This window comes from Pagrus major, chromosome 8, assembly GCF_040436345.1.
Source record: "Pagrus major chromosome 8, Pma_NU_1.0".
Taxonomy (NCBI): Eukaryota; Metazoa; Chordata; class Actinopteri; order Spariformes; family Sparidae; genus Pagrus; species Pagrus major.
The window spans coordinates 30,118,719-30,133,591 of NC_133222.1; the positions used below are offsets into that span (position 1 = coordinate 30,118,719).

Genomic DNA, 14,873 nt, shown 5'->3' on the forward strand with positions numbered 1-14,873 from the left:
CAATTTCAAGGTGGCTTTTATTTATGATGATAAATGATAAATGATAAATTAATGTGAAGGAGACATGTAGAACAAATGCACAGGTGTGTTGCATCTCTACTGTGCTGCCCTGACCAACAACAATAGCAGAGCTTTGAAATCTCCATGGTTCAACAGTAACTGGATCTCTGTGTGATGAGCACACACTTGCAGTGTTCTTCCTCGGCTGCCATCATTAATGTTCCCTGTTTTGATGGTTTGTGTTTTTTCCATCCTACTGACTTATCGTTGATCTTTCTCCCCCAACTTGCATTTTTTCTCGGTTGAGCTGAACTTCAACGCTAAACCATTCCATGTTGATTTGATGCAATAAATCTAATGTGCAGAAGTAACACTCACTTAGCCTGCTCTCTCTGCTTAACACAATCATCTGTCACTGAACACCACTCCCCCCTCTCTCAGTCCACTACCTCATTCAGAGAATCAACGACCTCCCTTCTCCAGACTCTCCCTCCAACTAGAAAGGATATAGATTTTAGTGAGGGGGAGTATGAGGAAGAAGAAGAGGAGTATGAGGAAGAGGAGGAGGAGGAAGAAGAGGAGGAGGAGAAGGAGGTTAAAAGAGGGAAGGTACAGAGCATTGTCTGGTGGTTTCTAGCAGATGTAGATAAGACCTAGTTTATGTGTTTGCTGTGGTTGTTCAAATCCTGCACAGTTATATAAAGTAGTCAATAGTTAATGGTGGAGCTTTTGATTTTCTTTTTCATATGTTGCATACAGAGACAATAGCATCATCACTCGATAGCAGTGTTCCAAAGCATATACATATAGCATAAAATATAGCATATTTCTTTTTACTGTAAGTTCTGCATCTACCCTTATAAAATACGTACTGCTACATGCAGAATGCATAACTGGGACTTACTACTTCATTATAAAATTGTGCCTTGAACTTTGACTAGCTTGCTCATAAATATAGTTTTAAGTAAAAAGAAAAAGTATGCAAAATTGACAGCAGCTGTCATCTGTCGCTGGCTCAGTTGATGTGTTGCATCTTTGTCCGCACAGAGCATTGTGGGTCAGAATGTCCAGAAAAGCATGCTGGCTTGCATACTAAAAAATCTGACTGGATGCAGTAGGACCTCCTGGTATTTTTGGCATACTGCATTTGACACACTATTTATTGGGATGTACTAGATTCTTTTTTTGGCACACTAAATAGTATGGTAGTATGGGTACTGGAGCACAGCCCAGATATTTATGCTATTCATCATTACTTCTACTTAGAGTCCAGTAGCTCTTTCTAAGAGCAAAGAGAGTATGAGCAGTGAGGAGGAAGAAGAAGAGGAAGAGGAGGAGGAGGAAGAAGAAGAAGAAGAAGAAGAGGAAGAAGAAGAAGACGAGGACAAAGATAAGGCAAAGGAGAGCTTCAAAAAGAAACCAGAAGAGCAAAGGAGACAAGGGAGCAAATCAATGATAATGAAAACAGGGGAGATGAAGAAAGAAGACAGAACTAAAGTGATAACTAAAGGGAGGAGAGCCAAGGAGGAGGTATATGTTGTTCTGTAGCCATAGCGACTAGTGCGTGTTTGCGTTAATAAACAGTAGGATCCTGCTTGACCCGGTTGTGATGTCCAGAAACAGGAAATCCAGTATGACACATAATATTGGATTTCCCCATGGACCGAAGTATTGCTGTGTTTATAGTATTTAGATCCTGAGGAATCTGTGTTGTAAAGTCATTTTATGTGTATCAACTGTTTGTTGTTATTCCCCAATTTACTATTAAACCAGGCTAAGTAGTAATTAGCAAGTGTAATGTGTGGGAGATATCAGTAGCTGTGTGTTTTCTTTCATTCAGTTTTAATTATAATGAAACAGCTCTTCCTATTTCAGCTGCAGCTTTTTCAATGGCTGGCCTTGTTTGTATGCCGTGGAGAGCAGCACACACAAACATACACACACACACACTCTCTCTCTCTCTGTGTGTGTTTGGATTAGCAGTTTCATACTGGCAAGCATCACACTGGATTAGCAGTTTTATACCAACAAGTCTTTCCTAAGCCAGACAGTTTTGCATCAGTAAAGTCAGCAAGTGCACGTATAATTGAGAGATTTAACAGGAACATGTCATGTCACTCCTACCCTCTCTTGTATACACATTTCAGTGTTGCAGGACCAGAGTTTGAGTAGAGATCTGGCATCCTCTGTTGACTTCTTTTGCTGCCTGAAAGTCCCGGGGGCTTTTCGCTCAAACAGTCTCACTGCTTCCATCCCCCGCCACTGCAAAGGGAAGGAAGCAGCTCAATGTCTTCCCACACCTCTCTTTGTCGCTTTTCCTCATATTCTGTCTCTTTATTCATTGATGCCTGTCTGTCTGAGTCTCCCTCATGGAGACCCATCTATCAGTCATCAGCTTAATAATGTACTCAAAACCCGTCTGTCCATCAGTCTGGATGTCACTTCACTCACTCACAACTCTTGGTCCAGAGAGAATTTAAATCTGCCACTGTGGTTTAAACCGCAGATTAATGATTCCACTTCAAAATGATGATTACCATATTATTGAAGATGTCCCTGTCATTAAATAGCTTCTGCCACATGTCTTTCCACCTTTCTTTCCATTCCTTTTTTCCTCCCCTCTTTCCATCTCTTATGCCCCTCAGTTGCAGGCTCCCAGTGTGAAAGGCTTTGACTTTGCCAAGCTGCACCTTGGCCAGCAGGGTAAGGATGACGTAATGGTGATTCAGGAGCCCGTCCCGCCAGGGCCTGGCCCTGGACCCCTGCCCATGTCCATTAAAGATGGCCTCAGTCCATCTGAGAATGGGGAGATTCCAACTCCAATATCCAAAAACTCTGCCTCCTCCACCAAGGCGTCCCGCAGCGGTCGTAGACGAGACAGGTCAGTGCTCCTTTTTAGTGCGCTGCAGGAGAAACTGTTTACGATGATTTCAAATGAATATGAAGAAATGGGAACATTAAATTGCATCAGTTGTCTATGTAGGTTAAGCTGTCAGGGGTGACGTAACAGAAAACCAAGAAGAGGCCCTGAATTTGCACTAGCAGTCCATTTTAGACTAGTGTTTTACAGACACTAGGTTCTGATTATATTTTGTCTCTCTTGATGCAGAACTTTGTCGCAAAATCTGCTTACTCACAGTTGGTTTAAACCCTTTACCTGATACAGACATTTAGAAATGTATTTAGATGTTTAACAGGGCTTGTTTTGAAGCCCATCGCTCTGATTTTTTACTCACCTCATCTGGGACAGTCAGTCAACCAGACAAAAAAGCTTTTGGCAGATCCTCTGATCAATTATTTATGCACTAGACAGTAAAGGAGTGTCACTCTTGCATTCTGTCAGTTGGTCTATATCATTTATATTAAGTTATGAGAAAATGCATGTAATATATTTACTAGTTCCAAAAAATAGCAGGGTTTCATAGAGATATTTTCAGTCCATTACCAACATCTCCCATATTACATCAAAACACTTCTATTACTAATACTATTTATACCTGTTGGTTTTTACTGTCACTTGTTAGTTGTACCAGAGAAATAATTGGGAATGTAATTATTCTGCTAGTGGAAATACTCTAAAGCTTTAAATCTTATAATCATTTCTTAGAAGACTCCCCCCAGCTTTTACCTCTCTTTTTCATTCATGCATGGCAATTCAGCATGTTAGTGTGTTCTTGGGCTTCTATTATTCATACGTGTCTTCTCTGGGTAGGATCTCGCCGTCTGACGGTGACTCGGTGGTAAGTGACCATTCCAGCGAGCGGGAATCAACCGAGGAGAACTTGAGAGCCCACGCCACGCCCAACGACAGCAAGCAGACCCGTAAAGTCCCCATCAATGTTTTAAATGGCAAGTGGCCTTGGCAACGCTCACATCACTCCTCCAAACACAGAGAGTGAATACTAAGGGGGAGGGGAAGGAGGAAACTGAAGGGATTGGGCAGACATAGAGAGATAAAGAGAGAGCAACTAAAGCTTGTGTGATTTGATTGACAAGAGGGCCAGATTCAGGGCAGGGGAGACTAAAGTGATGAAAAAAGACAAAGACTGGGGAAAAGTGCTGCGTCAACCCAATCAGTGACATGTAGATTAGAGAGGGGGACAGTGAAGGTAAAGAAACACCTGGTTGGAACTCTTTACTGTGGTGGAAAGAAGTCCAGACAGAGGAGGAAGTAGGGAATAGGGGGGGAAAAATAGCTGAAGTTACTTCATCTGACAGCTTGTTGATAGATTCAAGCCTGCAATGTCACTCAGAGAGTACGTGCTGGAGCCAGAGGCAGTCAGGCACACAGTCTGCAGCCTGACTCACCCACGCAGGAATGGTCTCTGTTTTGTTTTTGATAAATCTCTCCATGGGACTGTATATGCTTTGCCACAATGTTTAGAAGTGGGTTGTATATGAGACATGCTCAGTATTATGTAATGAAGCGTCTGTCTTTTTGCTCATTCAGCCTGTGTTTTTGATCAGAGTGTGTTTTCTGCTCATCAGAACCTTCCTGTCTCGTCTCTGACACAAAAAGATGCTTTTATCAGCTTTAGAAGTGCATCTTCCCACACAACTCACTTTCCTTTCCCTCTCTCTGTTTGCTACTCCATTTTATATTTCTTTTCATTTCTAAAAGTTTAAACAACACTCACGGTGGCCAGACCTCAGTTTACTAGGCTGTTTTTGTTTTGTTATCTACATAACAGTAACTTCTTCTACCATAGGTTCTTCTATTTGATCTCCTTCGACTTAATGAAACTCTTTTTCCTTTCTGTTGTGGTTTGCAGGGAAGAATAGAATTGGTAAGAGTTTGTCCTCTTTCCGTCTGTGTCTCCTGAGGCTTGACCTCCAGCAGCTGTGTGTTTGTTTCAGTGGTAGTTTTGTGCAGAGCTTGTTCTCACCATCCATCACTGTCTGCTGAGCTGTCAGTCACAGTGTAGAGACAATCAACTTCACAAACAAAGGCAACGCCATTGATTGAAATAAAGTTTGCAAATAGAATTCAGTGTTCATTTCACTTTACCACCAGAAACATTTACTCCATGCTTCTTGTTGTGAGTTGTAGCTCGAACATAGTCATGTCAATTGAAAAAGGTAAATGTTTAGCAGTAGTTGTCTGTGCTCTGTCCCCTGGTTTAAGTCAGCATTAGCTTTTAGACTTGCAGTGTCTACACTGCGCTGACAGAGTTATGACCTCTGTTTTTCTACTTTCTTGCCTCCTTCCTCAGGTCCACCTCCTATGAATGGTACAAATGAGCAGTTGTCCTCAGCCGCCATCTTTGAACATGTTGACCGGATGTCTCGTGCTGCAGATGCAAGCAGGAGACTCCCCAACAAAGTCCAGCTCATCGCCATGCAGCCCATGCCTGTCCCACCGCTGCACAGCCCTCCAATCAATGGCAAACTGTCTGACACCAACCAAATCAACAAAGAGGTTTGCTCCTCTAAAATTCTTGCTTGGCATATCTTTTTTTTAGCAAATAAATTCATCTAAATGTTTTTGAGTCAAAGGACTTTTCATTGATGGAGCATGCTGGCACTAATGGCACTCTTTGCTTGAAAATGTGTCAGTGCATCCACATTGAAAAAAGGCAGAAAACATGGTTTAGATTAAAAAGGCAGAGAACTGGCAACACTGTTATCTACTCCTGTGAAATTTGAGTAAAGTACAGCGTTCCAAGCCCAAATTGACTTGTTCTTGAGTAAAGAAGCATCAAAGCCATGAATTATTTTATCAGTGCAATACAGAAAACCTAGTAGGAGCAGATGAAAGTGATGCAAGTCCTTTGAAAAATTGAAATTCACTAATTTACTGGTTGAAATAGACACAATGTCATTTATTCTCTGATGCTGCTGTAGTTCCTGATATTCATTCTGCATGAATTATTGGCATCCTGCTTATTCAAGTCTTAACTCGCTGCAGGTCCTGACCCCTATCAGCTAAAGCTTTATGGGGGGGCCTCTTAGTTTTAAGAGGTGTTAGAAACTTTTTATATAAATGTACTGTAAGCCTATATCTCAGCATTTATTAATTTAGGTTATTATTTAAGATATGAATTGTAAAAAAAAATCTCACAGGATAAGGGCATGGTGAAGACCTTAATACATGCTATATTCACTGAGCATTCGCTCTCTGCTAAACCAGCTTTCATGTATTAGCAAGGTACGCAGTTAAAACAACCTCAGTGCTAGTAGTATGATGGCCAAGTGTCAGGGATAAGAAAACACAGAATTTGTCAAACAAGAAGCCCATTAAATATGTATGATTATTTAAAATAAAAAGAATACATAGTGCAGATAGAGAATTGCATAAAATGTTCCTAAAAACATCAGGAAAACTCATCTCCGATAATATTCACAGCAAATAATTTCCTCTAAATTCATTCAAATCGCTCATTTTACACAAAATTCCTTTTGTTATTTTATAGTTAATCAGATGTTCAGCACTGATGTTATGACCTGAATATCGTATGAAAAATGCTGAATAAAATATGTCACTTAGTCATGGATCGTCAATTTACTCAATGATAGAAAAGGGGTCGCTGAAGAAAAAGTTTGGGAACCACTGCAGTTAGTGGAATCCTAGCAGATTTGTCTAAGTTGTTGTCTAATGAAGTCATTTTCTCCTCAGATACAGGTAGCATTGAGGCACAAATCAGAGATCGAGCACCACCGTAACAAGATACGTCTGCGTGCCAAGAGGAAAGGCCACTACGACTTCCCTACCATGGATGACATGACTAGCGGCCACGCAGATGCGAAGGAGCAGGATCGCATCTATCAGAAAGCACAGACACAGATCGATAAGATCCTGGATCCAGATGCCCAGATGGCCTCCATCTTGATGGGATCCAAGAAAAGGTTAGGATGAGGATGTTTTGGGTCATTGAACCTGTTTGGACAAGTTGATCTTTGTATATGGGTGTGTGGGGCTTAAAGCAGATAAAAAAATACTCAAATAAATTAACATGTCTCCATCTTTTTCTCAGTTGTCGAGGGAGGCGCTCTCCCAAACAGAGGATGAAGGACCAGCTGAATGGAGGCATGATGGAAGCAGACAAAGACCACCTCATCACTGAAGATGGTGATGCTGCTTACAGAAAATGTCCTGGGGTCAATAATGTGGCCTACGTGGTGAGTAGTACAGAAGAATCATGACATTTGTACCATCTCAAATATAGAGTATAACCCTTACGTCTCTAACTGTCCATAAATGTGTCATGTTTATTCCAGTCGGACCCTGACCAAGGCCCAGGATCCCCTCACAGGAGCCCCTCCCCCACTGATGACGTCTTCCTAGGTCCAGCTTCCTCTCCTCCTGGCCATGCCCCTCCCCCACCCCCTTACATGCCCCCACAGCCCTCTATCGAGGAAGCGCGGCAGCAGATGCACTCCCTGCTGGACGATGCCTTTGCCCTAGTGTCACCCACCTCTCAGGGCAGCACAGCAGGGATCACTCTCCCAGGGGTCAACACTAACCCTCCTGCCTCCAGCCCTCCAGGCCGCGGGCCCAGACCTTGGGGTCCTTCGTTCCCAGCTCTTAGCCCTTTCCCAAGTGTAAGTATCCGTCCCTGGTAGAGCCTGACTGATACTGATAATAGGGAATGAAAGCGGACACACAGACATTTTTTGGGGTGATCCCTCAAACGTTGTTATCAAAAACTTGGGGGGAATGTGTAAATGTAAACAGTATGTAATATAGGGTTTCAAATGTACAAGATAGTTGTCCAAAAAATTGGTCATCTATGGTATCAAAGCTTTTGCTAGTTCAAGAACCTGTAAGCTGTTTTCTGTCATGCATCTGCTCATTTTACTAATCTGGGGATGGCCTTAGTGAAATACACTTCCTGTTTAAGTTTGTAACAGTAAAACAGCAAATAGACACATGTAAAATCCTCTGTATTCACTATCTCCTCGCTTTCTCAAGTTTTTTTCGGCTCATTCCCAGCATGAAGCCTATAGCTTCCAGTTTAATCATGTCCTCTTAGCAAACTAATCAGTTAAGTATTCCTCCATCTGTCACCCCATGGAGCTGCGACCTTGCAGCCCCCGTCAGCTATCTACAGCTCCTAAGACTCTACAGTAATATACCCTGCATATGCTTGATCGGCATTAGCTCCTGTCAGTGTTAGCTGGTTTCAAAGACGGTATAGTCATATCACGGCTCTGAATAATAAGCTCAGTGTTTACTTCTGTATTTATATTAATTAAAATATATATATTTAGGAGGGAAAATACATCATACATACATCAGTGTTTAGACTATTTGTTGAAGAGAGGTCTGTGCAAAGCAGCTCCATACAAAGGCCGATTAATGCAGTGCCACAGTTTGTTGGGCTGGGTTTGTTAATACATGTGGTGTTTTGTCCATAATACAGTGCATGTGTGGCACACTTGTTCGTAGTGTTTCGTGTGATGTTGGGGACTGCCAAGAGACAAAATTATGTATAGCATATCCTCTTCCCTGAAGTGCAAGCTGAAGGGTAGAGCTGAGCCAAAATTAAATAAAGCTTCAGTACCCGTGGGTGTTGTATGAGAATAAAAGTTATGAGTTGTTTAGAGATGGCAGAGCGTTATGTTAGTGTTACAGGAAGCTGTAAAGGTTTTTGACCATTAAATCCATCAGATAAGATTAGCAGTGAGGCCTCATCAGTACTGTATTTTAGAGACACAACCTTGTGTTCTAGTCTCATTGGAAAAATAAAAGTATATTATTTCATGGTTTAATTGTTTTATGGTACTTAAACTATGTTGCTATCTTGATTTTAGCTTAATTACCACTGTTGTAATTGAATATCTCACTTGCGTTCTTTCACATTCATACTTAATTGCATTTTACAGCTATCCACATACATTAATCACTACTCCGTCCCCTATAGGCCAACAGCAGTCATCTCCCCAGGTGACAAATATAGAGAGAGACTTAACAGCGAGCAGTGGAGCTGTAAAAAGCTGTTTGCTGGTATTGCCTTTGCAGGTTCAGTGCTTTAATATGCTAGCTTTAATAAGGCCAGCTGTAAAAAAAACGAAGGCTATCCAAGAAAACCATGCTACAGTATATGAAGTGAGCTCCACTTCCTCAACATGCATAGCAGTAGGCACAGTACTGCTATCTGGATACAGTATGAAAGCTGTGACATGTAGAGTTTGTTGAATATTTTATAAGTTGATTATACCTGAGAGCCACAAATTTAAATGGTCATGAAGTTTAAATTCCCTCTTTCTGTCTTTTTCACTGCTTTGTCACTAACGTTCTCCTTCCTTGTTTTCTCCAGAGGTTCACTGAGCTGGCCATATCCCCTCCTTCTGTCCAAGGCCTGATACCAAGGTTAGTATATCGGACGATTAAAATTCAGACGAGACGAGTATTCATGTATAGATTAATAAATAATATGGTTATTTGACATCCACTTCTTCCGACACCAAAATGATTTCCTATTGATCAGTACAGCCTGATTTCCACCACTTGACCAGGAGAAATGTTTTCCCTTTAGGTGCATCAAGTGAGTCGGGGCCTCATTAATAACAAATGAAAAGTCATATTTATTTTATTGGTTTAATGGATCAGGTCCAAGCAGTGGTCCCTTAACTTGCTCCAAAAAGACCAATACACACTAACACGTTCATGTCATAACACAGCGGCAAATGTTTTTGATGAAGTCAGTTCATTTTGTGGAGAGCAGAGCAGCCAAAAGGAAACCTAAATAATTTATTTGTGGTCAAACGACTTATCACCACCGGACATTTGAGCAGCAGCTGTCGGCCACTTGTTTGGACTTTGTGGTTGGAAATTTTAGGAAAGGTTTGAGACTATGAGCTGTTTGAGACCATTTTTATGTTTGTTACAAGTATAGTAGAAGATATTGTAGAGGCGGGGTGACAGACAGTCCTGTTGTTGGAGTGGTCCTGCAAGCAAACACCCACGCATATACACGTGGCATAGATTGTATGACTTGTCCACTAGATCTGGCCTCGTAGATGCATACAACATTTTATGCAGCACTGTGCATGCTTTGCCAAAGTTATCACTGCTTTTGTAGAAAGTGCTGATTTGGAGACAGACGACTGGTTCTGCTGATATGACAGTGTAGTAGAGACTGCAACTGAGAAGAATTCCACACAGCACATTTGTCATTAAATCACTAAAGAAAATACATTTCTCTGTGTTTCAGGCAGGGCCTTGGCTCGAGCTACCTGCCACCAGGAGAAACAGCGGGACAATGTGAGCAGCTCCAGCCAGACAGCCTGTACTCCAGCAGGGGCCTGTACGCTGATGAGCTCCCCTCATCTGCCAGACCGCGACCAGTAGGGGGAACTACAGGTACACATGCAGACACATATAAACATAGACCTGTTTTCATGCCTACTAATACAATTGGATTCAGATGTTGTACTTAGGAATTTCCTCTGACATGTGTTCAAATACATGAGATGAAAACAATAACTAAGTGGGCCTGTAATAAGTCGATATGAAGCCCTGGGACAGCTGCTGCATAGCTCCCTGTTAGCACCTCTATTTAAGTACAAAACATTTGCATATAAAAAGACAAATTATTTAAGATTAACAATATATAGTCTTCAAACAAAGTGTTTGTCTGTTCGTGGAGTTTAGTTTCATTCACCTTTGGATGTGGGCCATGGCACGCTTTCTTAGTACAGACAAACACACCTCCTTCCCATAAACCTGTGAAACTGAAAGAGCCTTGTCTCTCTCTTAAATTATTGAAGGGGCTGCCGTGATGCTGCTGCCATCATGTGACTTACACTAATAGAAATGGATTCTGGCATTTAGTATACAGAGTGCAGCACAGCAGAGAGACAGACAGAGTGCTTTCTTAGACTGGACTGATTGCATCAAAGTATATTAAAGGGGCTGCCTGAGGATTGAGTGTCAGGCACTGTAGCTCTGATGTGATATGTCTGTGTGTGTGTCTGTATGTGTAGGCGCCCAGCTTCATCATCTTACACAGGTGGGATTGTCCAGTCGGATGAATGGTTACCCAGCAGGGGTCAGAGCCGCTCCAGGCCACAATGGAGGCATTGGCTGGAACCACTACCATGACGACAACTTCTCCAGGACAGAGCCTGAAAAAGATGCAGTGAGTGAATCACAGATTTCATTTTGTTAGGACCGAGATCTTGTCTGCTAAACATTAAAACACATTCAAATGAAAGGGAAGGAAGAAATTGTAAAATTCGTTATGTTGCATTTATTTTTTTGTCTTTTAAAGGGATATTTGTTTTTTTCAATCATCAACAAATCAACAAAACAAAATCATCCTAAGAACCTTGATGAAGTAGTAGTTGAAGATCAAGTAGTGTGTATCCAAAACCTGATATCTTATTCCTCTGTGCCATACAACTTCATTGTCATTATATATTATTAAACACATAAATGAGACATTCCATTACACTGGGTAGCATGTTCCTTCATTACAGTATCATGAACATGGGCACTGGAGTTAAATTGAGTGTATCTCAGATGTAATACACCGCCGTGCTGCTGTAAATACTCACCAGAGCACCAAATGTTTTATCAATCCGCCACTGAAAATAGTCCCCAGCAAATGCACTTTTTAATCTGGTTTGAGTAACATTTGCATAAAGCTACAATTAAATTGTATATGTGTGACCTGATTTTAAAGATGAATATTGTCAGTATGAACAAATGTTCTTGGGTCTATTGAAAGCAGAAAGTATAAAGTAAAAGACAGACATTTTTATTTTTGATCTTTCTCCAGATTAATGTCAGCTTTATTCTCTAAGCTCTCTGTTTTCTGCATAGTTTTGTCATAGCGCTATGCTGCTCTTAAAATCTTGTCTAGTTCTCTTCTCTCATTCTCTAGTTCTGTCACTTGATACTTTTTACATTTTCACTCTATCTTCTTCTCACTATATTTCCTCCCTTTCTCCCTCTCTCTCCTTCCTGCCTTCAGTTCCTGGACTGTCCTGACTACTCGTCCTCTATCTTCCAGATGCCCAGAAGTGGTATCAGGGAGCCCTCAGCACCCCCTGTCCACCTAGACACCTCGGGGGTGGGCTATCTGTCAGCCCCGCCGCCCCTGGATACGTCTCCTCCTACCCACTCCTCCGCCTCTCTAATCAAGGCCATCAGGGAGGAGCTGTTGCGTCTCTCCCAGAAACAGGTGGCTGTGCCAAGCTACCACAGCTGAAGCACCGGCCTCCGGTCTGTAGCTCTCACCAGTCATGCCACTGACCCTGCCTGCCTGCTTCGCCTAATCTGACAATACTTCCCATGGAAGTCCCTGACAGAGAGATAGTCCTGCTCAAGTGAAATGAAGAGGTGGCTGATAGAGATTTCTACCTGAAGAGGAAAAACTGATGATGCACTTCCGAGTACAGTATCAGATCAGCTGCAGTTTGTCAAGTAAGAGACGGTGTAATGAAATGAAGAACAATATGAACAGTATATGCTGGACCTTTTGAAATGAGATGACACTACATGTCTGGACTGTCTGTGTGTCTGTCCTGCACTTCACTGTGGATCAGGGAAGGAACACCCCGAGTAATGGCTAATGTGGATCCACATTCTGGACCTCTTGCTGCATTTCTCCAGACCCTGTGTCATGGTTTCATTCTCATGCTGCCTTCACTGAACAGACATACCCCATAAGACACGTCTTTTTTTTACATTACTTTAACTACCATACAGGTATTTGTTGTTTTCCGATGCAGGCCCTTAACCTCTTTATCACCATCGGGTGCTACTTCCTGTTTTCTGCCATGATGAGCCATGCTATGCCTTGACACTGTGATGTAGTTCACCCGACCCAATCTACTGCACGGGCCTACAGTGAGGTCATAGTTCACAGCCAGCAAGCCAGTTCAGACGGTAGGCAGTAGACAGGGGCATCCATAGAGACTAATACCACTTATAAACACTACCTATTCTTTCTGTACTTATTGCAGTAGCCCAGTTAGTCTGAGTTGATATTTTTTGACCTCTTGACTTGCAGTACATACTTGTGTTTTTGAGGACTTCACATTCATGTCCTGTGGTTTTATTTATGTTTAGTAGCTAACGGATGGGTGAAGAAATGGCCGTGAAATCAATTGTTAGAGATACAGGCACAACGGTGTTACAAATACTGAATGAAGTATGTGAGTATGTACTTTGACAGTTATACATACTTAGTATATGGTTGTAATTTGATGCACTGTATACAGACTACTCGGTACAGCTCAGGTCATTCAAAAAGAGATTCTTGCGGACAAATCAGTGTTTAGACAGTTCGATTGATCACGTGGAAGAACAGTCAGAGAGTACATCTGTTTTAACATTATTGATTTTGTATTGAACAACCATCTCTGTTTCATGCAGTATTCAAAGTTTGCTTTGCCTTTTTGTTAGCACAGGAAGGAAAAAATGTGTACTGTATATGTTTTCATTTGTGATTTACTTCGACCAGTCATGTTCATGTGCTTTTTGTAAATTCTTTGTTTTTACCTTGCCTCATATAATTTGGCTCACCTTAAATGTCTCTTAGTCATCGTACTGGTTGGAAATTGTTCTAAGTTTTTTTTTTTTTTTTTTTACATGACCCTTCCTCGACATGTTGTGATGTTTGGGGGCTGAAGTGATATTTTATTTAAATGAAATAAAAGAGAAAACTGTGGATTTGAAAGCAGGGCTTGAAATATGTTTACCAGTGTTATGTGACGGATTACAAATCTTTCCTACACCAGCACCAGCGTTTGGCAGTGACTCGAAGCATTCTGCAGATGTTACCAGAGCGTACCTCCCATCCTTATTTGCAACGTGATGTGCCTTTTGGACTCACCTGACCAGATTCTCTGTGCATCCTGTTTTACTGTCATTCATCCTGTCACAAAGTATCCAAGGTTGTGATTACAACAATATTTAGTACCATAAAAGATGTAAATATGACATCATGGCTGTTGAGCTGTTTCTGGTTTTCCATTTCAACTCATGTTCATGTTCTGTGTCACCAATCTCACACTGTTTGCCTCCACCTGCTGGTTCTGTACTGTAACAACAGCCCATCCACTCATGTTCATCCTCAGTTCTTTTTTGTTATTATGACATTTTTTGGGCGTTGTTGTTTTGTGCATCTATTTTCTATGTCTTGTATTTTGTGAAAATGATCCGTTGGCTGGCCCAACTTTATGTTTGATTGATGTTGCATGCTTAATTATTGTATTTCTTTTGCTTGTTTTTGCGCATGCTGTTCCAAAATTCTTGAAATACAAAAAAGAAATTGTCGCTGGACTTGTCCTTGGGTTTTATCTTCATAAGACTGGGTACGTTTTGGGTGTGTTGACATCATTTGTGAAGCTTTGATTATCTTTTGAGTTCTTCTGACACATTATCACCATTACATTAATAGACCAGACAGTGGCACCAGTATACTTTGTATACTTTTATACTCCATACTGAGGTGAAAATCATTTTGGACATTTTTATTTGGAGTTGAAAAGCTCAAACATATCATATCTCATGCCATTCATTCAATATCAAAAGCACTCTTACGGGTGTTGTACTTACCACAAACAGCCAGAGGGTGTCAGTACAGCACAACTAAAAAACGTGCTTTTTTTTTTCATAACAAAGACTGCACCCTGCCTGTGGATGATGTAACCAATGCCTGAGGATGTTTCTATTAGTCTCTGAAAAGAGGTTGTTATATGAGGAGAAACTGTGGAAATGTCATGAAAAAATTAAGTGGAACGTGTATGATTATGTGATGCCGGGTTAATTATTCCTTGTCAATCACTGGAGCTTCTCATATACACTGGCATCCGGTCACAATGAGAAAATGTTGGAAGTTAACATTTTTGCAAACCACTGGTGCGTTCACATTTGTACGTGTGATAGGCTACGTACTACATTGACATTTCACTAAGTG

At 41.3% G+C, this 14,873-nt stretch overlaps 1 protein-coding gene across 1 annotated transcript in view; it reads left to right on the top strand.

Annotated features, from left to right (window-relative positions):
• The window catches only part of LOC141001332 (UPF0606 protein KIAA1549), a 38,812-nt gene extending 24,636 nt beyond the window's left edge, over positions 1-14,176 (top strand). Inside the window, exons 11-21 of the mRNA XM_073472373.1 lie at positions 2,646-2,881; positions 3,713-3,822; positions 4,773-4,787; positions 5,214-5,419; positions 6,617-6,846; positions 6,975-7,119; positions 7,219-7,542; positions 9,261-9,313; positions 10,158-10,306; positions 10,930-11,084; positions 11,961-14,176. Coding sequence (XP_073328474.1) covers positions 2,646-2,881; positions 3,713-3,822; positions 4,773-4,787; positions 5,214-5,419; positions 6,617-6,846; positions 6,975-7,119; positions 7,219-7,542; positions 9,261-9,313; positions 10,158-10,306; positions 10,930-11,084; positions 11,961-12,158 — 1,821 coding nt within the window. The 3' untranslated portion in view covers positions 12,159-14,176. The remainder of the gene's footprint in view (positions 1-2,645; positions 2,882-3,712; positions 3,823-4,772; positions 4,788-5,213; positions 5,420-6,616; positions 6,847-6,974; positions 7,120-7,218; positions 7,543-9,260; positions 9,314-10,157; positions 10,307-10,929; positions 11,085-11,960) is intronic.
• Positions 14,177-14,873: the final 697 nt, after the last annotated feature.